The sequence below is a fragment of the Bos indicus x Bos taurus genome, chromosome 23 (genome assembly GCF_003369695.1).
Source record: "Bos indicus x Bos taurus breed Angus x Brahman F1 hybrid chromosome 23, Bos_hybrid_MaternalHap_v2.0, whole genome shotgun sequence".
Lineage (NCBI taxonomy): Eukaryota > Metazoa > Chordata > Mammalia > Artiodactyla > Bovidae > Bos > Bos indicus x Bos taurus.
In genome coordinates, this window is record NC_040098.1 from 38,323,718 (window position 1) to 38,350,677 (window position 26,960).

General features: G+C 38.3%; 1 protein-coding gene across 4 annotated transcripts in view; it reads right to left on the reverse strand.

Moving 5' to 3' along the window:
* Positions 1 to 26,960, reverse strand: part of CDKAL1 (CDK5 regulatory subunit associated protein 1 like 1) — a 612,813-nt gene that overhangs the window by 488,675 nt on the left and 97,178 nt on the right. For all 4 annotated transcript variants that reach the window (XM_027525190.1, XM_027525191.1, XM_027525189.1 and 1 more), the window contains one exon: positions 22,116 to 22,200. In XM_027525190.1, the coding sequence (XP_027380991.1) occupies positions 22,116 to 22,200 (85 nt within the window). The remainder of the gene's footprint in view (positions 1 to 22,115; positions 22,201 to 26,960) is intronic.

Below are 26,960 nucleotides of genomic sequence, written 5' to 3' on the forward strand. Positions count from 1 at the left end.
GGCTTAGCATGCACACACACAACTCACTGTGAAAACTGTTTGTGCACTTCATAAAAATATACAGAAACAGAATATTTAAAGAATGAGATACAAATGAAGCTTTTACTATTTTCTTCTCACCCAACTCCCAATGCACTGTTTTATCTACCCTATGGGTATGTGTACTCTTTTGGAAATACCTACAAGAAAAGACAGAAACCAGAATGAGGCGCGTAATGAGCTGCCTTTACACTGCCTTGGAGTCCATTAAAATTATGAGAGCACTGATGACTGAGTATCTTCTCCAACTCAAGATGCTTGCTTTCTGCCCTTTCTGAAACCTTTAGTATCACCTCCATCAGAAGAAACAGGGCAAGAGATGGACAAGGAGGCAAAATAGCATGTGCAGAGGCCACTGCTTAAGAGCACTAATGAGGAACTCTAATAAAACTCAGATTAAATTAAGTGTGCATGTCTGCCCTGCCACTGCTGACTTTCACCTAGCCTGGTACACTTGCTGCCCTTGCTTCAGACCATCATGCAGGGCAAGCAGTGTGATCAATCACCTCCAGCACCACCCAGCAGAAGGCAGGCTGGCCCCACCACACCATCTGTACATGCACCTGCTCTCAGCAGCACTGGCTGCTCGGGGTCTGCTGGCCCAGAGATGCCCTGGCCCGGAGGGGCACCACTGTGAACTCATATTTTCAGCAGAAACAAGTCCAAAAATGAAGGAAGAAAGCTGGAGATAGAGAAAGACAAGAGACGGAATAATGAATGGCAGCTTACAAATGAGAGCTACAAAACCTCTTAGGAGCTAGGTCATACAGCATTTTACCCACCCACAGTCCCTAAAGATTTTTTTAAGCAGTACTGCCCACTCCCTTGGATATTTCCTACTTTTAAAAAAAGTCTAGTAATACAGGAGTAATACAGTATTTGTTGCATGACGTATACATTTCATCTTATTTGAAAAATATATTTATCATTATGTATGAGCAAAATAGTTATTAATATAATATATCATAATCTCTATTTCCTATTTTTGTACACCAATGAAAGTACTCAAACAGACCATGGTGGATACATAGGAAAAATAGCAAAAAATGATCTACAAAACCTTCTCCCAAGATCTGAATGTTAAATTCACTGTCTTGATTACTGTCTAAATGGGCTCCCCTGGTAGCTCAGATGGTAAAGAATCTGCCTGCAATTCAAGAGACCCAGGTTCACTCCTTGGGTCGGGAAGATCCCCTGGAGGAGGAAATGGCAACCCACTACAGTATTCTTGCCTGGAGAATTCCATGGACAGAGGAACCTGACGGGCTACAGTCCATGAGATCACAAAGAGACATGACTGAGCAACTAACACTTTCACTTTCACTGTCTTCAAGAGCACAGTAAAGCAACCCTGACTTTCAAAGTTCTCCTATAGCTGATTCTCAATATACAAAGAAGCTCACATGAGCATACTTGAAAAACAAAGTCTGTAATTAAAGACAGAGTAAACGGTAACTAATCCAAATACATTAAAAATAGTCAATTCCATTCATAATCAATGAAACGCATATTAAAACAAGGAACTATCATCCGAATCCCCATTAAATTAGCAAAGTCAAAAGGTGTAATTCTAAAAGAACATGAGGGAGAAATGTGCCTCTTTCACTGCTGGACAGGAAGCTGATTCATACACTTTTTCCAGAGAACAATGTGACAACATGTACCTGGAGTTTTTAAAATACTGTTTTCACCCAAAATTATACCTTTGCACATACAAGCTACATTAAAAATATACACAATAGCCAGCCAGCAATGAACCCAAAGACTTACACCCGAGATGTTCATTTCTTTCATGTTTATATACATGTATTGGACGTACTGGACAAATTGGATGAAGTTTAAGCATCAAAGAATGTACATAAACTGTAATATATCCATAACATGAAATATTACACAGCCATTGAAAACTCGTATCAATCAAGTAATAAACTTGAGTCTTTAAGTAGGACACAAAAATAGCACAAAACAATTTCATCTCTATCAAAGAGGAACGCATGCAGATAAAGACTGGAGAGTCACAGAGCCGCATGCCAAGTGCACAAAGGAACACAAGCAGCTCTGAAACTGCATTTTCTAAACATTCTACAATCTGCTGCTAACCTTATTTTTTAAATAATCGGGAAGAAAAATAGTTTGAAAAGTCTATGGATCAACAACCAATGATATTGGAAGATCGTAAAGGTACAGATGGTATGGCACAGCCAGGACCAGAGTTGCCTGAGAGATGTGGCCTGCAGTGTCATCATTGCTGGAAAGGATCTGTACTGTCCACTCCATCCTCGCCAGGCCTCCAAGCACCCGCCTGGCTCTGCAGTGCATGAGAAAGGAAGGAGGCCTAGAATCCAGAGAAGTGCTTTCCTCCTCCTACAGCCCTGCAATTTCCCACCAGCGCCCTCTACTGACTGCAGCAGCTAACACAAGAACTATTATTACTGGGTCCAGTTCCAGTTCCACAAAGCAAGACAGAGAAGGCTGGACTAGGGGCTGAAAGACGGTAAACTGAGAGCTGGCACACTGTCTCTCCTATCAAATAAAGACAGGACTCTCCCTTATTCATTTTTGGGTCCCTGGCCCCTAATACAATGCCTGGTGAAAAGTAGGAATTTAAGACATGGAAAGAAAACAGAATTTACACCCAGGCAAATACTTGGTTCAAGCCTGTCCGGTCAAAGGCCGGGGACAACACACAGCTTAGCAGCAGGAAAGCACTGATTTCCCCGACTCCTGGGAGCACAGGACTGTGGCTGCCTAGAACCATTTCTGACTCCAGGTCACACTTAGGAGTTGTTACTGTAACACCTTCCTATGTTCCTTATAGGGATTCATCTACAAAAGAGAGGCCATCCTACAAAAGAACTGTAAATGCATTCAGGACAACACTGAACAACTGAGGCAAAGCGGGCCAACAGCAAAGAGGCTTAGTCTAAAGACCCACCCAAAGTGACGCAACAAACAGAGCCGAAGTCATGGATCCTTCCTGACCTGTTTCTCATTTTTCATAAAATGATGGTTGTTCATCTCAGACATGAAAAACTTTAGTATCATTGATATCCAAAATTGTTACTTTTTTGTCTTAAAATTACATCCTGATGTCAGAAAACTTAGATGATAAAACAAAATACCTCTTTACAAGCTAGCAAAAAAGAAATATGGGTTTAAGTTTTGCCCTATTATCAAAAACCTCACCTTGCTGAACAGAACCATCATTAAGTTGTCCTTTTCAAGGTTTTTTAAGGCTCAAGATTTGATCCAAAAGTGCCCTGTCCAGCCAGATTTCTACATAAAGTTACATGTGTGTGTGCTCGGTTGCTCTGTCATGTTCGACTCTTTGTAATCCCAGGGACTGCAGTCTGCCAGGCTCTCTTGTCCATGGGATTTTCCAGGCAAGAATACTGAAGTGGGTAGCCATTTCCTCCTCCAGGGGATCTTCTCGACCCAAGGATCAAACCTGAGTCTTCTGCATCTCCTGCATTAGCAGGTGGAACTAACACTGAGCCACCTGGAAGCCCCACAGAACGCTACATGCAGAAAGTAAAGATTTTCTTTCAATCAGAATAAGGAAAATCGCAGATGTAGACAGTGACAGACAACATTCAGTCTTAATGAAGTCTTGCTTACTGAGAGAACAATTCGAGGCAAGTGACAACTTGTCTAGTCTTAACCATCTTATAAAAAAAAAAAAAGACTAGTCCTAGAATAGTAGTGCTTTGAGCAATAAAGATAAAAAAAATCAAACACTGCTAACAGCACTGTCAGGAAATTCACTCTCAGTTTTCCTTAATTTGGCACATATTTATAACAAAACTAACTTCAAATATAATGTTATAGCTTTAAAAACTACTAACACATGGGAGTCTACAATCATTACAAAATAAAGTTTTTCTTAAAATAGCAACATAATTGATAATGTCCTTGTATCCTAAGATGTTCTTCCAATAAATTTCAGAAGGAACATTCATTTATCTTTCAGAAACTATACAATTATGCCAGAACCTCCCTCTAAAACCATTCAACACAAAACAGACCCAGACTCAAAGCCCTCCCCTAAAGATGCTTATCTATAGCTGAGGACAGGGTCCCTGCTCCAGTTTCCAGAACACTGAACAATGTGTAAGACATAAGGGATGATATTTGCTGGAGAAATAGCTAAAAGGGTCTCTCCACATAGATGTCTAACACACAAGGTGGCCCAGGTTGTGGATAACAATGCCACTCACTTTTATCTCATAGTCACTATTACTAATGAAAGAATAATTCAACTTATTCTTATTCACTGCTACTGGTCATAATGAACCCTTTGTCAGCTGGTTCCAGACAGAACAAAATACTATCCACATATAATTTCCATTCCTAGTAATAATCTAGGTCTTGCCTGAGGAGGGCTGGAAATGGAATGGCAGAAAGAGGAATGGCAATGGCAATTTAACACACAGGTTTTTTTTTTCAGTGTTTTTCTGCTATGTTTCAAATATTTTTCTCTTACTATGAATAAATAATCTAGAATTCATTTGAGATCTAGATTAAAAGTTACTCTTTCAAAAGCCTTCCCAACTCGTTCACCCCAAAATGATTCCACCTAACTGTAAAGAACCATTCTAAAACTAATAAAAATGCAATAGGGAATAATTAAGAAATGCAGTAAATCAATCAGCACCAAAAAAAAATGAGATAAAGAAGCTAAAAAAAAAAAAGGCAAGTCGAAGAGAAAGTGGTGGAATTAGAGAACAGGAAATGTGAATAACATTCATAAAACTGGATTCCAAAAGAAGATTTAAAAAAAAAAAAAAGAAAGAGCCAATATTTAAAATTAGAACCCAAGAAAACTTTCCAGAAATAAATGAAGATCTTAGTCTACATATTGAAATTCTTCCAATACCTAGGAGAGTTAACGTGGAACAATCCCCTGGATAAACCTTAGTAAACTCTTGCTGCTGCTGCTAAGTCACGTCAGTCGTGTCCGACTCTGTGTGACCCCATAGACGGTACCCAACAGGCTCCCCTGTCCCTGGGATTCTCCAGGCAAGAACACTGGAGTGGGTTGCCATTTCCTTCTCCAATGCATGAAAGTGAAGTCGCTCAGTCATGTCCAACTCTTAGCGACCCCATGGACTGCAACCTACCACGCTCCTCCATCCATGGGATTCTCCAGGCAAGAGTACTGGAGTGGGTTGCCATTGCCTTCTCTGGAGTAAACTCTTAGGCTTTAAAATAAAGATACTCAAGGACCACAGGCACACACAAAAAAAACAAAACAATGAACAGAGGCAAGCAAATCTGACTGACATCAGAGTTTCTAAAACACAAGGCATGGCAACAGTAGAGCAGCTTTTTGTTTTTGTTTTTATAGAAATTCAATGAAAGAAAGTATGAATAATGGATTTTACATCCAGTCAAGCTGTCCTTCAAATATCAATGCTATATAAAAAGTCTTAAACATAATAGGAATTCATAATCCTTTCTTGAAGAATCTACCACAAAACAAGCTTATTAATGCAACCAACCAATGACTAGCGAAATTTCAGAGAAACAGAATGGTAAGTCCATTCATACAAATAACTGTAAATCTGAGACTAAAATAAAAGTGAGAACATTAATCTTTGAAAGCTGAAGATTAATGTACAAACGTTGTAAGTTGTAACAAAGTACAAATGGTGCAAAAAAAACCTGAAGAAAAGGGAGAGGAAGTGACTAAGTAAACTAAGCCCACTGGATGGCAAAACGTCAGAAGTTAAACTCTAGCGCTGAATAGATGGTAAATGACTCAACAGGTGAAAGAGGAATACAATCATCCAAACAGGACAGAGACAAACGTAACTACTGAAATAAAAATACGAATGTTCCTAATTACCATTTAATCTAAGGAAAACAGTATATCTCATAGAGAAACATAACAAATATAAAACAATATACATATATAAGGAGAATCACAAAATATCACCACGGAGATGAGACACAAATATATCAGTCATATCAACAAAGGAGCTTGGCTTTCTTTATTAAAAAAAAAAGATTTTAAATTTGGCTTACAAATGTTCTATACACAAGAGACAAAGTGAAGCAAAGTAGTTCAGAATGGTTAAATTAAAGGGATAGACAAAGGTATAAAAAGAGCACAAAAAAAGAGAAAAGTAGAATTCAAGCCACAAGGGTTAAATATGAAAAGAACACTTTAATTCTAAAGCCACAACTGACAACAGAATTATAAGACTTAGAAATATTCATGGATCAAATAGTGCTGGAGCCACACTTATAAAATAAAGAGGTTGAATCTGAAAGGATTTTAATCTCAATGGAACTAGAGGATATGAAACGGAGAATCTCACAAATGTGCCATCAGAAGAAAGAACCTTAAAAACAAAGAGACTGTCTTTTTTTTTTGAAGTGTACTTTGGTAACTAATATCTATGTATGCACTTACCTTTCAGCCTAGCCATGTCTACTTGAGAAATTAATCCTGAAGATAAACTTCCAATAATACAAAAATATATATGCAAAAGTTTAGTCACTACAGCACTATTTGGAGCTACAAAATATTAGAAACAACGTAAATGTGCACATCTCTGAAAGTGTCTGAAAATACAGCCACTCGAAGTGCTACTCAGCCATAAGAAAGGATGGTCTCTATCAACTCAAGCAGAGTTTCCAGCCTCTATTACCAAAAAAGGGCAAAGAATAGAGAAATCTCTAGAATACACTATCATTTAAATTAGAGGGAGATTTCTAAAACTTACATGGATTCCGCATACAGAATTCTGTATATTTATTCTGTGGAATAATGACCCACAGAGTAAATAACCATGAGTCAAAACTGATATAAATAAATGATTAAATAGATGGGGGAGAAAACTGTTACCCTCACCGTAAAAGTCCAATTAATAAATGTAAAAGACATGATGGAAATAGAAAAATCAAGACTTGACTTGGCTTATATGTACAAAAAAAAAGAAGAAACCGGAAGCTAATGGAGACAGGTGGGAACAGGATGGAAAGAAGAGAAGAACGGGGATGATAAACAGCATAAGTTGTCAGTGATGCTTCTGAGTAAACCTTATACTTTTTAACATGCATACAGATACTGGATATAGAAAAAGCAGAAGAACCAGAGATCAAATTGCCAACATCCACTGGATCATTGAAAAGGCAAGAGAGTTCCAGAAAAACATCTACCTCTGCTTTATTGACCATGCCAAAGCCTTTGACTGTGTGGATCACAACAAACTGTGGACAATTCTGAAAGAGATGGGAATACCAGACCACCTGACCTGCCTCTTGAGAAATCTGTATGCAGGTCAAGAAGCAACAGTTAGAACCGCACATGGAACAACAGACTGGTTCCAAATCGGGAAAGGAGTACATCAAGGCTATATATTGTCACCCTGCTTATTTAACTTCTATGCAGAGTACATCATGAGAAACGCTGGGCTGGAGGAAGCACAAGCTGGAATCAAGACTGCCGTGAGAAATATCAATAACCTCAGATATGCAGATGACTTCACCCTTAAGGCAGAAAGTGAAAAGGAACTAAAGAGCCTCTTGATGAAAGTGAAAGAGGAGAGTGAAAAAGTTGACTTAAAACTCAACATTCAGAAAACCAAGATCATGGCATCTGGTCCCATCACTTCATGGCAAATAGATGGGGAAACAGTGGAAACAGTGTCAGACTTTACTTTTTTGGGCTCCAAAATCACTTCAGATGGTAACTGCAGCCATGAAATTCAAAGACACTTACTCCTTGGAAGGAAAGTTATGACCAACCTAGACAGCATATTCAAAAGCAGAGACATTACTTTGCCAACAAAGGTCTATCTAGTAAAAGCTATGGTTTCTCCAGTAGTCATATATGGATGTGAGAGTGGACTATAAAGAAAGTTGAGCGCCAAAGAATTGATGCTTTTGAACTGTGGTGTTGCAGAAGACTCTTGAGAGTTCCCTTAGACTGCAAGGAGATCAAACCAGTCCATCCTAAAGGAGATCAGACCTGAATATTCATTAGAAGGACTGATGCTGAAGCTGAAACTCCAACACTTTGGCCACCTGATGTGAAGAGCTGACTCATTTGAAAAGACCCTGATGCTGGGAAAGATTGAAGGCGGGAGGACAAGGGGATGACAGAGGATGAGAGCTGCCGTCCATGGAGTCTCAAATAGTCGGACACAACTGAGCAACTGAACTGAACTGACATATACACAGATATAAATATGTGCGTACAAACATACATTTCCTAGCCCTGTCCACAGTTTACAGTGCCTAATTGCAATGATATCCCAGTAACAAGGAGCATACCTATTTCTCAGAGGTTTCTTTATATCCCTCACCAATGAAAGAAACCAGAGCTCCTTGGAGAAATGGCTCAAATCAAGACCAAAGCAAGGAAAGCACAAGAGAAGCCTGGATTCTCATGGCATTGGGAAGTAGCCAACTTAGAGTGTCCATTGGCCAAATCCAGACAATTTGAACAGCAAAATAATGATAGCAAGGAATTATATCTAAGATTAAAATAAATAACCTTGACTCTGTGTGTGCTCAATCATGTCCAACTCTTTGTGACTCATGGACTGTAGCCCACCAGGCTCCTCTGTCCATGAGATTTTTCCAGGCAAGAATACTGGAGTGGGTTGCCATTTCCCTCCTCCAAAGGATCTTCTTGATCCAGGGATTGAACATGCATCTCCTGTGTCTCCTGCATTGCAGGTGGATTCTTTACTGCTTGAGCCATTAATAGACAGATGGGAGGAGGAAAGAGTCAGCTGTTTCTTACAGCAAGATTCCAATTAATTACCAAAGAATGCATGATGGCTACAGAAAAATCATCACTTGAAAAGTAACACAGTATTAACTGTTATATGCAAAAATAATCAATGAAGGCAAAAATTAATGGTGAAAACATGAGAAACAGGATACATGCATAATACCAAAGTATCACAAAATACTCATTCATTCCAAAGGTGTAGATAGTAACTATAGTGCAGAAAGCCGAAAGCCACCACCTTAAGCAGATAAATTTAATACCCAGCTACTATATGTCAAAGTTAACAACAACAAAAAAAGATTTAACAATGCCCTGAGTCTTCTTAGTATGACACACTGAGAAGGACGCGTACCTATCACTTTCTGTATTCTTGACAAAACACATAACATCTGAATCCAATCATGAGGAAATACTAGGAAAGCTCAAATTAGGCAACATTCCACAACAAAGGTCACCAGTACTCTTCAAAAGTGTCAATGTCATAAACGACAGACTGAGGAACTGTCCTATATCGGACAATGTAGGATCCTAAACTGAATCCTGAACCTGAAAAGCACAAAATTTTGAATGAAGTCTGAACAACAATTCATGGTATTGTCAACACCATGAACTTATTTATGGTATTTTATTTATAATAATAAATTTATTATAATTTATTGTCACTTATCAATAAATTAATAATCAATATTAATTTCCTGGTTTGATCACTGAATTATGGTAATGTAAGATATTTAAACATTACAGGAAGCTGAGTGAAAGGTCCATAGGAAATCTCTGCACTGTTATGCAACTTTTGAGTATTACATTATTTCAAGATGCAAATGAATACAAAAGTTTAATATTCTATAAAATTCCAATCAAAGCATGTTTATAAATAATATTTATAATAGCCAGTTATTAGGGAAAAACCTAAATGTCCATCAATAGATGAGCAAATACTATTTCATGTATATAAAATAGAACATTTACGAATCCATAAATGAACGAGAGCACAAAGTTGTCGTCTATGAATCTCTGCAGGGACACACAGACACTGTTGCAGAGTGTTAAAGTCACAATCTGGAATGGGAACTGGATATTCAACTTTCCTCTAACAATAATCAATGGCACCTACAGAAATCCAACAAGTATTATAGAACTCTTCGCTTTGGTTAGCTTTTCACTGGTTTGTATATAATTCTCCATTTTCAAATTAAATGCAAAACACTAAACTTCCATCTGAGAACAAGAAGCATTGTTCTCAGATGAAACAAACTTTTCAGAATTATATAAAAATACTGTTTTCAAGCAGTTAATTATATAATGGATTTAAATCTCAACCTGTCCTCCAATTGTTTAAGACCTTCTGTGATAAATTTTAAACTGTTTTTGTTTTCCGTCTAAACTTTTCCAAAACTTTTCTAAACCAGGTTTACTTGTTATCACAAAACAAAGTATCAGAAACAATGAGATACATACTTTCCTTATAAATCCATTTCAAATATGGTCACTGCAGTTCTTAAGAAAGTATGTGAAAATTCCCATTTTGCTATTGTTATTATTTCTGAAATAGCACAGGGTAACCAAAAAGACGAAAAGTTCTCAAACATCAACTATGTTGTTTCTTAAATATTCTGAGTAAAGTAAACAGGAGTGAGAGGGTCCATTGGTTCACAAATGTGCTAAGAATGTCACACAATATTCCAGATGAGGAAGATAAATAAAACACGTATCCTGCCTCAAAGATTACAACCTGTGGCAGAGGTATCAAGACACAGTAAGTATTCTCCCTTTCTTCAGTACTAACAGAACCCCAATTCTGCTGGGAGCAAAAACAAGACTGAAATGTAGTAAAAGTTTTAGCCACAGTCGTGTCCAACGCTTGGACTGTAGTCCGCCAGGCTCCTCTGTCCATGGAATTCTCCAGGCAAGAACTGAAATCAAATGAAAATACACTGCATTTCCTAGCCTCCCTTACAAATAGAGGTGGTCATGTGATATGGCTCCAGCCAACAGGTGCAAACACAAGGTTTTGTGTGAGACTTCCCAAGAAGCTTCTTTAAAAAAGGGACAAACTCAGCTGGCATTGGAGAAGGCAATGGCACCCCACTCCAGTACTCTTGCCTGGAAAATCCCATGGACAGAGGAGCCTGGGGGGCTGCAGTCCATGGGGTCGCTCGGAGTCAGACACGACTGAGCGACTTCACTTTCACTTTTCACTTTCATGCATTGGAGAAGGAAATGGCAACCCACTCCAGTGTTCTTGCCTGCAGAATTTCAGGGACGGGGAGCCTGGTGGGCTGCCGTCTATGGGGTCGCACAGAGTCGGACACGACTGAAGTGAATTAGCAGCAGCAGCTGGCACTGTCCCTTTTCGTAGTTCCTCCTCTTTGTCAAGTACATACAATGCCTGAAGAGTAGCAACCATTTTACATCATAATGGAAAGAGCCACAGAACTTTAGAGACTCAGATCTCAACATCCTTGAGTTGGTAAACTAAAGCCAGCAACTTCCTAACTATAGACTTTGTATTATATAAAGAAAAATAAAACCCCCAAGAGGAGCCTGGTGGGCTACCGTCTATGGGGTCGCACAGAGTCGGACACGACTGAAGTGACTTAGCAGCAGCAGCAATCTTACTTAAGCTTCTATTTTTAGGGTCTTCTATGACATGCACCTGAACTTAATTTCTTAGTAATGCAATCTAATAGGAAAGAGATACAGAAAAAGTTCTATGAAAAGCTACAAAGGAAGACATTTGTTCTGATAGAGGCAGGGAGTGGAGTAGGTCAGGAGAAAAAGAAAAAAAAACAAAAAACAAAAATAGCCAACATACCAAGAAAGCAAACACACGGGTTGATTCATTCATTTGTTCAACTATTATTGTCAACCAGTGTATGAGGTGCTGGGATACAGATAAAAGACACAGTGGCTGGGTTACAGACAAAGATATGATTAAAATTCGGGATTATTTATAGGGGGCAGCCACACACAGCTGTGTCAGATTGTGTCTACAAAAATTGTTATCTTTTCCTAATACCCTCAGTGGTACCATCCACTCAAAGTCTGTGCTCAAAAGTGCACCTTAAGGACTGCCCTCAGCCCTGGGGCTATAAAAACAGTAATAGAGAAGCTAAACATAGGGTACTTTGGATAGAATGTGCATCCACAGATGAGACCACTCACTAAAGGCAGAGTTGCACTTCAGCTGACGATTTTATGTATCCTTCACTGCACCCCATCCAGTTTTCCATGGTCACTGACAACCAAGTCTTAATGTAGTCTAAAATTCAAAGTAACTATTTTAATAGGACCCAGAGGACACCTAAACCTAATTGTAACCACAAGGGATAGAAACAGTTAATATTTAATATTTTAGTATCTTGTCCTATGGGTTTAAAAGTCATACTTTTCATTTATTATCAGCTAATAAACAATACTACTGAGTGACCAAAACTTCAGAAAGATTATGTTTTTCACACTTAGAGCATACAAGAAGGAGAAGAAAAAAAACACAAGCATCTTTTTTTCTCTCCTGTTGCATAAACACATACACACCAAGAATAAGTAGAATGTCTTTCAAACCAAAACAATAGGAAATCACTCTTGGCTGAAAGCACAGGCTTAGATCATGTTGATTTCATCTTTAATCCTGCTGAAGCAAGTTTCTGCATGCTTTCTGGGCCTCCACCTACAGAGATGTTAGGACAGCAGCCAACACATATATTTAATTACGTAAGTATTCAATGCTATCAGCCAGCTGTTGCCAGTACATAATACACTGACCTCTTTCACTTACTCTGTTTAAAACGGCAAACACAAAGCAACTGTTGCTGTAACAGTAATCATGAAATATGCAAAATACTATTCTCCAAAAACATGTTAGGTAGCTATGAAACTCAGCTTTGCATTTTAAAATGATTTACTACATCTAAACTGCTTTTTCTGTTCCTGATTTGCAAATTAAGTAACTAATCTTTCAACTGTAAATTTAACTATTCCTTTTCTGTTTGTTTGAAGTTAACCAGGACTTCAATCCTAAAATATACTTTCTCCTTTATGCCCCATCAAATTTCTCACTGGGATTTGTCACGTACCAATCTCCCCGTACTCCCATTCATCTCCAGGCTTTTCCATGGATAGGGGACACACAACTAAAGCCTGTAACAGGAAATGGGTCCAAATCTGCCCTGAATTATTTACGTCTCACCCTTCACTTTAGGAATCAACAGAGAGCTCTTCATTTATGTTTCCAGAAAGCATGTTCATTCAATACCATCATTAACCCCAGACTAGCTGACGGGGGAGAAAAACAATACCAAGTCCTAGCAACAACAGAAAGTAGACTAAACAGATCCATGACTTAAGACCTGAATAATATGAATTCACATATGGTAGACAGTAAGAAGATCTAACACATAAACAGCAACTTATCCAGAGAAATTTGGCTTGCATCAAACCAGCTTTCAATTCGATGAAAAACTCAGTGCCAAATACTTACCAGGCACCGTTCTAGAAACTAAAGATCCCTCAGTAAACAAGACACATCACTGTCCGCATAGATCTTACTGTTCCACTCCTCTCACAAAGATCCTGCATCAAGTCAACCTCTCCAAAATATCTACTTCTTCCCCCACAACAGTCATGTTGATTTTTTTTTTCCTCCCACTTTGGGGTTTTTAATATTTTGTTCATTCATTGAAACTGGACAACTTGATACTCAAATATAAAGTTATATAATTAATAATATACTTAATATAACACAAAATAATATATTAGCAATGACTTGTTGATGCCCTGACAGCAGAATGATGCCAAGCACTCTTCCCCCAAAAGGAAGAATCAATCGATTTAACCTAATTGTACAAATACATGTTGAGTACAACTATGTGTCTATAACAAAAACAAATACTACCTGTTTTTTATCTACCCTTTCCTACTCTCTGACTTGAGATGAGAAGCTTCAATTAAACCAATGGCCAAGATTCTGAAGCAAGCCCAGCTTGCTTCATGTGGCAGGAAGAACAGGGTCCTGCCACTCAGAGTTGAGCTTTCTGCCAACATGACCAAGCGAAACTTCAAGAAGGAAGAATTCTCACTCCTTTCACTACCTCCCTCTGGGAAGAACTGTGGACTCATTGTGACAAGCATGTTTCTTATCTCATTTAGGACAACAAGGGAGCAGGTTTCTTCCTAGTTTATAAGCAAAACATAAAAAGCAAAATGCCATGATTCCTTAAAAAGAGAGCCCTTTCGTACAGTCTTGCAACTTAGAAAGTTCTTTCCCCTTGTAGCAAATAAAAGCCTGTGTCTCCAAGGGAGTCACAGTGGTCTTGGGAGTCTCCGAACAGCTGACAAGCAAGTCTTACTCTATTGATGGTATCTGTTTCCCAAGAAAAAGAAAATCACTATATGGTGGAGTCAGAGGGTCAAAGACTTCATAAAAAACGATTTTCCTGAGGTCAATAACCTGACTTAAAGACCACAATCTAGCAGAGAGCCAAATATGTAAACAAATAATAAAATGTAATACGCAACAATAGATTGTTTGTCTGGGATGAAGCAGCAGCACAAAGCAGAAGGCGATTACCTCTGTGGACCCTAGAGGTGAAGGGTGGGTGGCAGCAGGAAGATAACCTTACACCGAATTACCTCTGATAGGAGCGCCACAAGATGACTAGGTTGACAAGTAGGATTGCGTGGGGTGCATAAGAGAGAGGAGAAGAGAGTATTCACATGCACGCATTTGTGGGGGAAGAAGAGCACACTCCAAGGAAGAAGAAAACATATGCAAACACATTATGTGTCTGGAAAATCATACAAGTTTGGCAGGAAGTAAAATTCTATGGAGAAGTAGAGAGAAAAGAGGAAATGGAGGCAGGCAAGGAACAGATTTTTTTTTTTTTTGAGGCTAATTACTTTACAATATTGTATTGGTTTTGCCATACATTGTCATGAAACTGCCACGGGTGCACATGTGTTCCCCATCCTGAACCCCCCTCCCACCTCCCTCTTCATCCCATCCCTCTGGGTCAGCCCCGAGCACCTTGCATTGAATCTGGACTGGCAATTTGTTTCACATATGATAATATACATGTTTCAATGCCATTCTCCCAAACCATCCCACCCTCTCCCTCTCCCACAGAGTCCAAAAGACTGTTCAATACATCTGTGTTTCTTTTGCTGTCTCGCATACAGGGTTATCGTTACCATCTTTCTAAATTCCATATATATGCGTTAGTATACTATATTGGTGTTTTTCTTTCTGGCTTACTTCACTTTGTATAATAGGCTCCAGTTTCATCCACTTCATTAGAACTGATTCAAATGTATTCTTTTTAATGGCTGAGTAATACTCCATTGTGTAATACTCCATGTACCACAGCTTTCTTATCCATTCATCTGCTGATGGACATCTAGGTTGCTTCCATGTCCTGGCTACTATAAACAGTGCTGCGATGAACATTGGGGTACACGTGTCTCAATTCTGGTTTCCTTGGTGTGTATGCCCAGCAATGGGATCACTGGGTCATATGGCAGTTCTGTTTCCAGTTTTTTAAGGAATTTCCATACTGTTCTCCATAGTGGCTGTACTAGTTTGCATTCCCACCAACAGTGTAAGAGGGTTCCCTTTTCTCCACACCGATTATTTTTAAATACCTTGTTAAACCAAGAAATTCTACCTTTATTCTGTAGCTGAGAAGGAACCGTTACAGAGTGTGAAGGACAGGAAAGCATGAGCTGGAACATAATTAAAGCTGAGAACAGGCTCAACTTCTGCTGTAATATTAAGAGCAAGAAACACGGAGGACCGTTACTAAGACATTAGCAACAGGGATGGAGAGAAAAGATTAAATTTAATGTGTCCAGTTCGTGGCAATTTGATGAAACATGAGAACATACTGGTTCACTGCAAATTCCAAGAAGCACAATAAACACTAATAGCCCTGGGCAAAAGCAAAGAGAAGAAAGAAGTTGAAGGGAGGAAGAGAAGGGCATTTCAGAAGGAGAATCAATTCTAAAGGATAGGGAATATTGGGAAGGGAAAGAAGGAGTCAAAGAAAACTCCCAGACTCTCTGATCAGTGACTTGTAACCCAACAAGACAGGGAACAGGAACGCTGCTGGAGAAAAGGTGAGGCAGATACTGGAGAGGTTCTGACACAATGATTTAAAGTGTCAACGGGGCATCTAAAGGAAGAAGTCCAGAAAGGAGCTGGACATACAAGCTTGGTTCTTGGAAGGGGAGACCAGGGTCAGGAACAGAAATTTGGGAGTCATCAGCACACAGATAGTATCTCAACAGTAGAAGTAGATGAGAAATAGTAGGAGGAAATGTAAGCTCATGTTAAAAATAGCACTGCTTTGAGAAAAACAGTCACATTAGACAAAACTTGAGCAACAATACATATTAGGTCAAAGAGTACAATATTTTGAACTAACACTCCATATTGAGGGAAACCTTTAAGGTGGGAAAGGAGAGCTGGAACCATGAGACTGTGAGTCGTACAAGCAAACAATGATTCACTTTCTGTGGCTGACACTTGAAACAATAACATAAAACTGATACTGAACTAAAGTCACTTCATACAATCAGAAAAGCCAAAATTAAACGTTTAAAGAAAAAATCCACAGCCTACAGCATTAAAAAAAAAAAAAAGTAAGTTTAACAAAACAGTGTTATCTAACCTGTTTCTTGCAAACGGCCAAACTAAAAGCTAGTCTTTTTATCTCCCAATGCCAATTTTTTTAGTTAAAAAAAGACTGCCTGATTACTAACAAATCTAGTTAAAATAGAACCAGTTTTTTTTTTCTTTCTTTAAACTGTGTAAGTACTAATTGAAAACGAAAGCATTTCTGTTCTTAATAAGTCAGCTTTTTTGAAGGCAATTTATTTTACAAATTCAAGTTGAAATAATATTCTGATGTGTCCCCCAACTTTAACTTACGATAAGGAAGTTCACTACATCCACATAAAGCCAAAAGTATTTTCAGAATAGGAATGAAGTTCCAATAATTTGTTTGATCAACAAGATGCTGTTTCTAAAAAGAACTTTCCTTTAAACTGAAGATATCATACAAAGCAGGTTACCCTCTGTCTCAAAACACGCTTTCATCTTGGTCCATTTCTCCTTATATTTCCATGGTTCTTTCCAGTAATTTCACTTAGATATCTAAACCATCCCTTTAGCATTACCATTTATTTCTTCAGGCAAAGGTGGTTCAAAGAACTCGTGACTTGTCTATCTACTATCAGTATGGCTAAACCACAGTGCCCATTTGGGTTAATAACGCACAAGGTCAAACAGAGGTTGACAGTCCATGATCAAAGCAAGCGGGCTATTCTTTCTGTCATTTATATAGAACACACAAGACGTGTTTATTTTCACCAGCCTCTGAATGACCTCCTTTAGGTGGCATGGAAAAGATCCCACATTTCTATAAAGCATGAACCAAAGGAGTTTTCTTATTTGATACTCTCATTAAGAGGAAATTCTATTTTTTTTTTAAACTTTTGATCTTTTTCGTTTACTCAAGAGCCCCTCAAGTTAAAGGCCATATTGTCTAAATCAAATTGGTATACTGGATAAAAACAAGGACAGGGCAACTGGCAAGGGCTCAAGAGGAAAGAGTATGCATGAAACAGCCTGCCATCACAAAACGTGGGGCTCATTAGCGATTTTTTCAAAATTAGTAAAGGCAAAAATAGCATTTAAGATTTCAGAGTTCAAAAGGCAGACAAAAAAATCATTCTTAACTCTTTTTACTACTTAAAACTCCTACTTTTTTATCAATCTGAGTATCAATAATACAAACACTGCAAAACCTTAGTGATTAGATCAACTAGTAGAAAGTATTGAGCCGTAGAGCCTACAGATGAACAGACATGCATTTTCATCCCAACTATGTTATTTTGACTAGGTTAAGAAATTACTTAAGGACACATGATTTATTATCAGCACCAGTATATAAAATCAAATTTTCCAAGTAATTTTATGCCAATATGCTCTGCAACAAAGGTTAAATAATACTCCCAATATTTTTTATACTGTGATGCTGCAAACCTAATACTTTTGACCACCACCACCAAGAGAAAAGAAAAAGGCCATGGCTGCCTTGTCACATATTTGCAGTTCTAAGATCTTAATCAAGACTGCATTAATCACATAAAAGATAGTAAAGCTCTCACAGTTTTCTTTCTTTTCTTCTGTGAAAACAAGAGGGTCTACTGTCGGGTAGCTCAAGAGATAAAATGATTTGATAACAGACAAACTACTCTTAAATATCAAGATTACACTGGGAGCGAAACAAAAGCAGATGATCAGAAATGATGACAAACACCCAGACATAAGTGGCAAAGTGAAGCAATCATCATTCGTGGTGCCTTCAGACTAGAGAAATATAGCCCCCCACCCATTCAATAAAGGGTGAGTTCGAGCATAAGGGATTAGGTGCAGCTGAACAAGGAGAAATGCAACACCCTACCAGACGCTGTGCTGCACTGAGTCGCTCAGTAGTGGCCGACTCTTTGCAGCCCCATGGACTATAGCCCACCAGGCTCCCCTCTCCACGGGCATCTCCAGGCAAGAGTACTAGAGTGGGTAACCATTCCCTCTCCCAGGGGATCTTCCCCACCCAGGGATAAAACTGAGGTCTCCCACATTGCAGGTGAATTTTTTACCATCTGAGCCACCAGGGAAGCCCCGATAGTGCTCTCCTTGCATTTAAACATTGCCTCACTATCATGAGAAGAAAACAATGCATCTAGTGAGCAGGCTGAAGGGAAAGGATGGAGCCAGAGCCGGACAGAAGACAAACATGTAGCGTGACTGAAGGTATAATAAAGTTTCTGAACTATTTATCTTTGTTTTGCTTTGTTAGGAGACAGTGATGAAAGAGGGGAAAACATTTAAATAAAGTGAAATGCTTGACAAGAGTAGGTAATCTTTCACTGAAAGTCTTTACATATATAAATGCCACTTGAATTGGATGTTTTCTCAATGTTAATTGTTAATGTGCCTTCTACAGGATTATATTTATTCTGGAAACAAACCCAACGTTAGCTTAGGTGTTACGTTAACAAGAGCTAGTTGTGATTATCAAAAGCCTTCAAAGCCATTAAAAAAAAATACTTAATCACCTTTAATACTGTTTTTAAATTTTCTCTCAATCAAGGGGAACAGTGCATTAAAGGAACCTGCGCTGACTACCACTAGCTTTGTAGTATTAAAATGACAAACACATCTTAAGTGATTACCTCACTTAATCAAACACCGTATCATTATCTTGAACCACTTTCACAACAGTTTATATAAGAAAACCCACTGACACGAGTTATATTTGACTTTTTAAGTAAACTTGTACAAACAGTCTAGAAGTGTATCCATTCATTACATTATAACATTGATAATCACAGAAACTTAGTTCTCTGAGTTCTGAGTTTAGAGGCTATCAGTAGCACTAAAATATCTTTTTATCTTATGCCTTTCCCGTGCAGAAAAAAGTAGATCATGTGGAACATGACAGACATCTCACAGAATAAAAAGCATTCTTTGAAAACAAGCAGCACCTAGCAAATTTCATGCTCTGCTCTTGTTTTAACTCTACCTTCTTCTGGTCCTAATCACAGCCCTAACTCCTTAGTTCCTTCCCACATCACCGCCACCCTCCTAAGCTTCCCACCATTGTTCAGATAGCAAGTCTTCTCTGCTCATTCCATAGTTACTGAGTTGAGAACACCATCACATTCAAAGGTCACTTCTATGGAAATACAAAAGCTGTATCTCAAGTATTGTCTGATAATCTGCCCCAAATCTACAACTGCTTACCTGACGTCTTTACCTGGAAAGCATAGAATTAAATTTAACAACTCACAGACTGTAGTGAGACTGCCTATGCTAATATCCCACCTCCACCATTTATGAACTCAAGGGCTTTAGAGAACTTCATCTTCAAAACAGATGCTGCTTCCTCCGTAAAACAGAAATAAAAGTGAAAACTACAATTCATTGGAAGACTGTAAGAATTAAATTAGATAATATCCAATTGCTGTAAAGCACCTTGAACAGTGCCTGCCATACAAAAGACACTTGATAAAGATCAAATATTATCCATTACTTTATTATAATATTTAGCTGTAACTTCACATTTTCAAAACTAAAACATGGCTTCCTTCAAATTGAAGAACAAAAAGGCACTAGAGCTATCAAACGTTTAGGCCTAATATAAATCTATACTAATTATGACTATGTAGAATAAGCACCAACACAAAGAAATAAATCCATTAAACTGAACACTGTACCAAGGGACAGACACAAATATCTATGGACAATGAGCCTATGACAAAGCGGGTAATAAATAAATAAAAGGAGAGAGGGCAGGCTTTTTAAAAAAAATAATAAATGATACTGGAAAAGTTGGTGTTTATGCCAAAAAAAATAAATAAAATGGGACCCCCTTCCTGGTTCCATACCAAGAGAAATAAAAAAATCAGTTCCACATGAATTATAAAATGAATTTAAGAATTAAAAACCACAAAATTTTTAGAAGAAAATACAAAGAATATCTTTAGAGTAGGGGAAAGACATTTTAAAGAATGCAAGCACAGACCCAAAGGCAAAGACAGAAAATTTTAAGCCAGAATTTCTCTTCAGCTTGAGATACTGTTAAAGAAAGTGAAAGATAAGCCACAGCTGATAGGAGCAACAGATGCAATACATAAGGGTTAGTACACAGAATGCACTGAATGTATTCCCACAAATAAAAAGACAAATATCAGAAAAAAATACTTTAAAAGCATTTCACACACGTACACACACACACAAAATTCAAATGGCAAACATACAAAAAGATCCTCAACATCACTAGTAATCATAGAAACAAATTAAGACCACATTGAAATACCATCTCCACCACCAGATTGGCAGAAATTTACAACCCTGACCATATCAAGTATTAGCTAGAATGGAGAACAACCACACACATCCATGACTGGTGGGAATGAGGTTCAGTATATCCGTCAGGGAAAAAGTTCAGCATCACCTAAAAGTTTGAATATGCACACACCTGTGACCCAATAATTCAATTCCCAGGTACATATCCTAAAATAACTTTCGCACGGCTGCACTGGAAAATGTTCAAAATATTCAGAGCACCAATGCTCATAAAAGCAAAACAGGGAAAACTCAAAACTCTTTCAATAATAAAACGAAGAAACTATGACAAATTCACTCAGTAAGATACTACAAATGGCCAGAGTTATTTTACATCCATCAACGTGGATAAATCTAAAAGCAAAATGGTAGAGAAAAGAAGCAAGTTCAGAACACAAACAGTGTAAGTCCAATAAACAAAGCTTAAAACAGGGAAAAACTAATTAAACACATTGTTTACAGATATATTTAGCAGATGATAAATAAAAGGAAGGGGATGACTCACACAAGTCAGGATAAAGATTACATCTTGAGGATATGACTGAAAGAGGGACATGGAGCAGTTACCTAAGGTCTTAGTAACGCCTTATTTCTTAGGCTGGATGGTGGATGCATAAGTGTTACATTTGTTACCCTTATTTAAACTGTACATGTTTCATAAACTCATTTATGTATGACATATTTCACAATAAAACCAATGTGGTGGGGACTGAATTTGAGAGTGAACTCAGGAAATGAAGAATCTTAAGTTTCTCAGGAAAGGCAAGAAGAAAAACAAGATGATAGCTAAAAGGGGTGCATGGGGCTGAGTAGACCTGAGTGTGTTTATAGGTCAATGCAAAGGCACCAATGGGGTTGGAGAGGTTGAAAATAGAGGTGAATGAGAATATAAATTTATAGAATGAAGGTTCTAAGAAGGTGGGTGGAATAAGATTCAGAGATGTGAAAAAAAGAATATTTCTTTCACTGTAAGTTGAAGAACAATTCAATAACCATGGATTACATGCCCCCTCCCCCAGTAAACTGCAATTTCCTTGATGGCCAGGCATTATTAGCACTTAGAACAGCACTAACAGGCAGGCAAGAGCGAAGAGGTAAGGACTGCTTTGGGCAGTTTCAAAAAGTAGGGACTGGATTCCCTGAGAAAACTATGTTATTAATACTTAACAGATACTCAAAACACCTATTAGCCACCTTTATATATACTCAAACATCTATTAGAAAAGTCTACATTCAAGTTTTGCTCTTTATCAGATAAAATCAAAACAGTATAATTATAAAAGTCCAACTCATACTTTTATTGATAACATTCTGAGTATTTGTAATGTTAGTAATCTTTTAAAAGCTATTTTCCAGAAATTCTTACAACACTTAGAAAAGATGAAGAAAGAAAAAAAAAAATCAGCTTTCACTTACTTAATTGAGTTTCTAAAGTGGTCTTCAGCTGGATTTTTTACAGTACAACTATTCAGGAGCCATAAGTCTGCATCTGATGCATTTTCTATTAAAAACAGAAATATGAAACAGGAAAGTAAGTATCACATTTAATCAGCCAAAAACATCCAAGTGCTTACTCAAATGGCATTGGGACTGTGGGGGGGTGGGGGGTTGGGGGGAAGAGCTAGTGGATGAGTCAAGTCAATGGGCCATTACAATACAACATGCAGCTGCTTCAATATGGAAACATTGGTGAGAAATAAATATTAAAATATATAACCTGTGCTCTTATTTTCTCATTTAAAATATAAAGAGGATAAGCATTTTCTTCCTGCATTGTCAATACCTGCAAGTATTTAATAACATCCAAAAGATAAAGTGAAACTGGCCTAATCTTACCTCTGAATATGAAATTAATTGCCTCTCTGGGGACTGTGTATTAACATTATTGAAGCACATGTATTATACACTGAATATTCTTCAGCTTAAGATGTTACTAAAAATATGGTTTCTCCTCTTTGAAAAAGTTAATGATTTACATCAAAGTGAGCCTTTTATTCCTCTCGCTAATTCGATTAGATACTGTTATATACAATAATAAACTCACTAGCTATGCAACAAATCACCTAAACTCATGTTTACTGAAATGAATTTATAAATGCCTGAAGTGCTTGATGCTATTCCAACAACCTTACTGCCTAAAAGGACTTAAACAGTAAAATAGGATTACCACGATGAAAGGAAAACCAAAATTGAAAACTGCAGCACCTTCACTGGTATTTCATTAAGAACAGAAGCAAAGGTCAAAAGAAATGCAAAACCAAGGACACTTGATGTCTGTGTGTACGTTCTCTACCTGGGAACGGAACTTCCAGTGAGGACATAACAGGAAAGGGAGGATGAGCATGTCCAAGCTTCCAGTAAAACTTAGCAAAACCTTCTTCCCCAGCATCTTTTATAAAAATGGTAAATTTCTTTTTATAAAGAGGCAAGATACACAACTATCTGAAAAGAAAAGCTCCTCATTACTATCCATCAGCTGAATACTAAGATTCCCTCTAACTTGTCTTACTCCTTCCATTCACACGCCTCACCCGCACCTCAGAGTCTATCTTCCCACCCAGAACCCAGAGGGGCTGTCCGTAAAACATCTATCTGATTATGCTGCCTGCTCAAAATCAGAGATGACAAGTATTCACCTACCTTTTCTAGTTCCTCCCAAATTATCCCCAGAAATGCTACCTAAAAGACAACCTTCTTGTAGCAATCTGATCAGACTACCTTTTCAATCTTCCAGTGAATTCCAGTTGGTATTCAAAAATCTCCACCTCCTTAACTTCAATATTCATTTCTCCCTATATTCTTTATCCTTCCAGCCACACCAAAGCAAATTCCTCAAGTTTGCCCTAGTCAATCTGAGGAGCACACTTTATTTGCTTCACAGGAATAGCTCATCCCCTTTCATCTGCCTACCCACTTGGCTAACTCCTATTCACCCTTCAGTTTCCCCCTGATGTTGGTTCGACGCCTCCTCTCTGCACTCCCATAGTAGACTGTGTTGAGACTATCCTTGTACTTTACAATTCTACATTAAAATAATACATTTTCCCAGTCTGTCTATATTACTATTAAAGAGATATTGAGGACAATATTTTTTTTCTGCTGTTATCTGAATGTCCAGGGCCTAACACAGTGATGGGTACAGAACAGACATTCAAATAACCATGGAAAACAAAACAGTGCACAAGCAGGAATAAAAAAGAAGATGCCAGAGGGATAATGTGTGGGACCACATGCATATGGCTTGTTAGATGCCTTCTACCAATTTCCTAAAGCTCTGAAGGCCACACCAATCCTCTGAAATAAGCTTCAAGAAGCTCACCAATTTATTCAACAAATATTTAGGACCAAGATTTTACCTTACTCACAGCCAGATCCCCAGCACTTATTACAATGCCTCGTACATAGGTACTCAGTGAGTATCTACTATTTACTGAATGAATGTTGAATCTTGAAAGACAAAGCAATACTATGAGCTATGTATTATGCACATAAGAAAAAATCATCGGTGTCTGTTAGCTAATGATGAAGAATATAGAGACTACGGACTTACTTCAAACAAACAAAAGTCAAGAGACAGAACCATATGTGGCAGATGACAACTCTATATCCTGCCACATTCTTTTCTCCGGTCACCTTCAAGTCGTCAGACCACTTTCCCCGTACTTTAACAAAAGCCTTCTGCAGGAGAACTCCATTAATAAATAAGGCACATTATTCTACTTTGTCTGGAATTTTGCCAATGTTGAAATGTACTGCCTTTCAAAATAAAGTGAATACTATGCTTGGTGATCCAGTACTCATGATCAATAGGAATCCTGTGAATATACCAATATGCCCACAAAGGTATCTAACTTTTTTGGTGTGTGTGTGTTAGTTGCTCAGTTGTGTCCGACTCTTTGCGACTCCATGGACTATAGCCCACCAGGCTCCTCTGTTCATGGAATTCTCCAGGCAAGGATACCGGAGTGGGCTGCCATTCTCCAGGGGTTGTTCCCCACCCAGGGACTGAACCTGGATCTCCTGCATTGCAGGAAGATTCTTTACCATCTGAGCCACCAAAGAGGACAAACTTTTTGGTAACCACCTCCAAAAAGACAATGTCCTTTCTCCAATGAACACATGAGTTTCTTATCCAGTTACTTTTGAACTTAGTTTTGAGCTAATATATTTAATATTGGCAAAAAGATCATTCTACTTAGAAGTCAAAAAGATTGTTCTACTCAGAAGTATAAACCAACCAACAATCAAAATGCAATGAGGTTGTACTATGTGTCAGGCTGTGTCCTAAGTGCTGGGGATGTGGCTGTGAAAAGAGATTTCAGCCTCAAGGAGTTTACAGTCTTAAAGAGGAAATCTGATCAAAACAAAAGAACAGAAACGAGCAAGGTAATTTCAGGCGCTGGTCAATGATATTAAGATGATTAAAGAGGGTAATGAACAGACAATAACTGTGGGGTTGCTGGTCAAAGTAAGTCTCCCTCAGAAGTTTAAATCTGAGTTGAGACTGACATAATGGGAAGGAATCCGCCAAGCAAAGATCAGAAGAGAGAGCACTCCAAGAGGAAAATACCACAAGTGCAAAGGCCATGAAAAAGGCCCAAGCCTGTCATGTTCCAGTAACAGAGATGATCAGCATGACTGGACTTAGGGAGAGAAAGGTCTGAGAAGCAGGCAGGAATCAGATGATGTTGGCAAGTTAAGAGCTTTCAGTTCAGTTCAGTTGCTCTGTCGTGTCTGACGACTCTTTGTGACCACATAGACTGCAGCGCACCAGGCTTCCCTGTCCATCACCAACTCCTAGCGCTTGCTCAAATTCATGTCTATCAAGTCAGTGATGCCATCCAACCATCTTGTCCTCTGTCATCCCCTTCTCCTGCCTTCAATCTTTCCCAGCATCAGGGTCTTTTCCAATGTGTCAGTTCTTCACATCAGGTAGCCAAAGTACTGGAGTCTCAGCTTCAGCATCGGTCCTGCCAATGAATATTCAGGACAGATTTCCTTTAGGATGGACTGGTTGGATTTCCTTGCAGTCCAAGGGACTCTGGAGAATCTTCTCCAACACCACAGTTCAAGAGCATAAATTCTTCAGCACTCAGCTTTTCTTTATAGTCCAACTCTCACATCCATACATGACTACTGGAAAAAACATAGCTTTGACTAGATGGACCTTTGTCAGCAAAGTAATGTCTCTGCTTTTTAATATGTGAGAGCTTTACATTTAAGAGTAAGGGAAAGTCACCATTGGATTTCAAACATATAAACTAATTTCTACCTCAGTAATCCCATTCTGCCATCACTGTGAAGAAAAGTCTGTAGATAGGGTAAAAGTAAAAACAAGTGAGAGAAAAAAGTAAATGCAAGAAAACCAGTTGGAAGCTGATGCAATGCAATGGTCTAAGAATAAGCGAAAGGTGATGGAAACCTGGACTGGGGTCAGAGCAATGACATGAATCAGAGAAGTAAAGAAAGGTATATTTTGGAAGTAGAATAAAAAAAACTGATAGAGTAGGTATATATTGTGCAAGAAGGAATCAAAAAGGATCCTTAAGCACATGGCAAAGATTCTGGCCTGAGTATCAGTTGCCTGTGGTGCCATTTACTGAGATGAACAAGGTGTAGAAAGACATGATTTGGGGAACAGAGAATCTAAAGTTTTGTTGTGGCCATGTTATATTCGAGATCCCGATTAAATATTTAACTAGAAATACTGATCAGTCATTTGATTTCAGGAGTCTTCCAGGCTGGAGACACAAATGGGAGACTCAGAAACCCCAAAAAATAACTGAATTCATAGGAATGGACACACTCACCTAAGGAGAGAATATAGAGGGGGAAGGAGAGAAAAGTAGAAGACAGAACACTGGTGCTTCAGGGTCAGATGGAGAAGTGGAGATGAGAAAAGGCCATCGAAAAGAAACAGCCGCTAAGAGGATAGAAACTAGGGCCCATGGCGTCACAGAATTCCACGTAGAGAGTATTTTTAAAAGGAGTCATCCACTGTACTAAATGCTGACAGCTCAAAGAAACATATCTGTATCGTTACTAAAAAATTAAGATGATCCTCCACCCTTTATCATTTTCCTCTCTCAATTTTGAGTATTTGCTTGCTCTGTGCCAACCCACACACACTCAGCAAAGGCCTTTTTCTAAGGTTTTTAAATAACACAGAAACATTCATTACAAAAGGCGAGTGAGGAGAAAAATTATATATGGCTATTTGCCATTAAGAAATGTTGATTCCACATGTTCTGTCCCCTTATG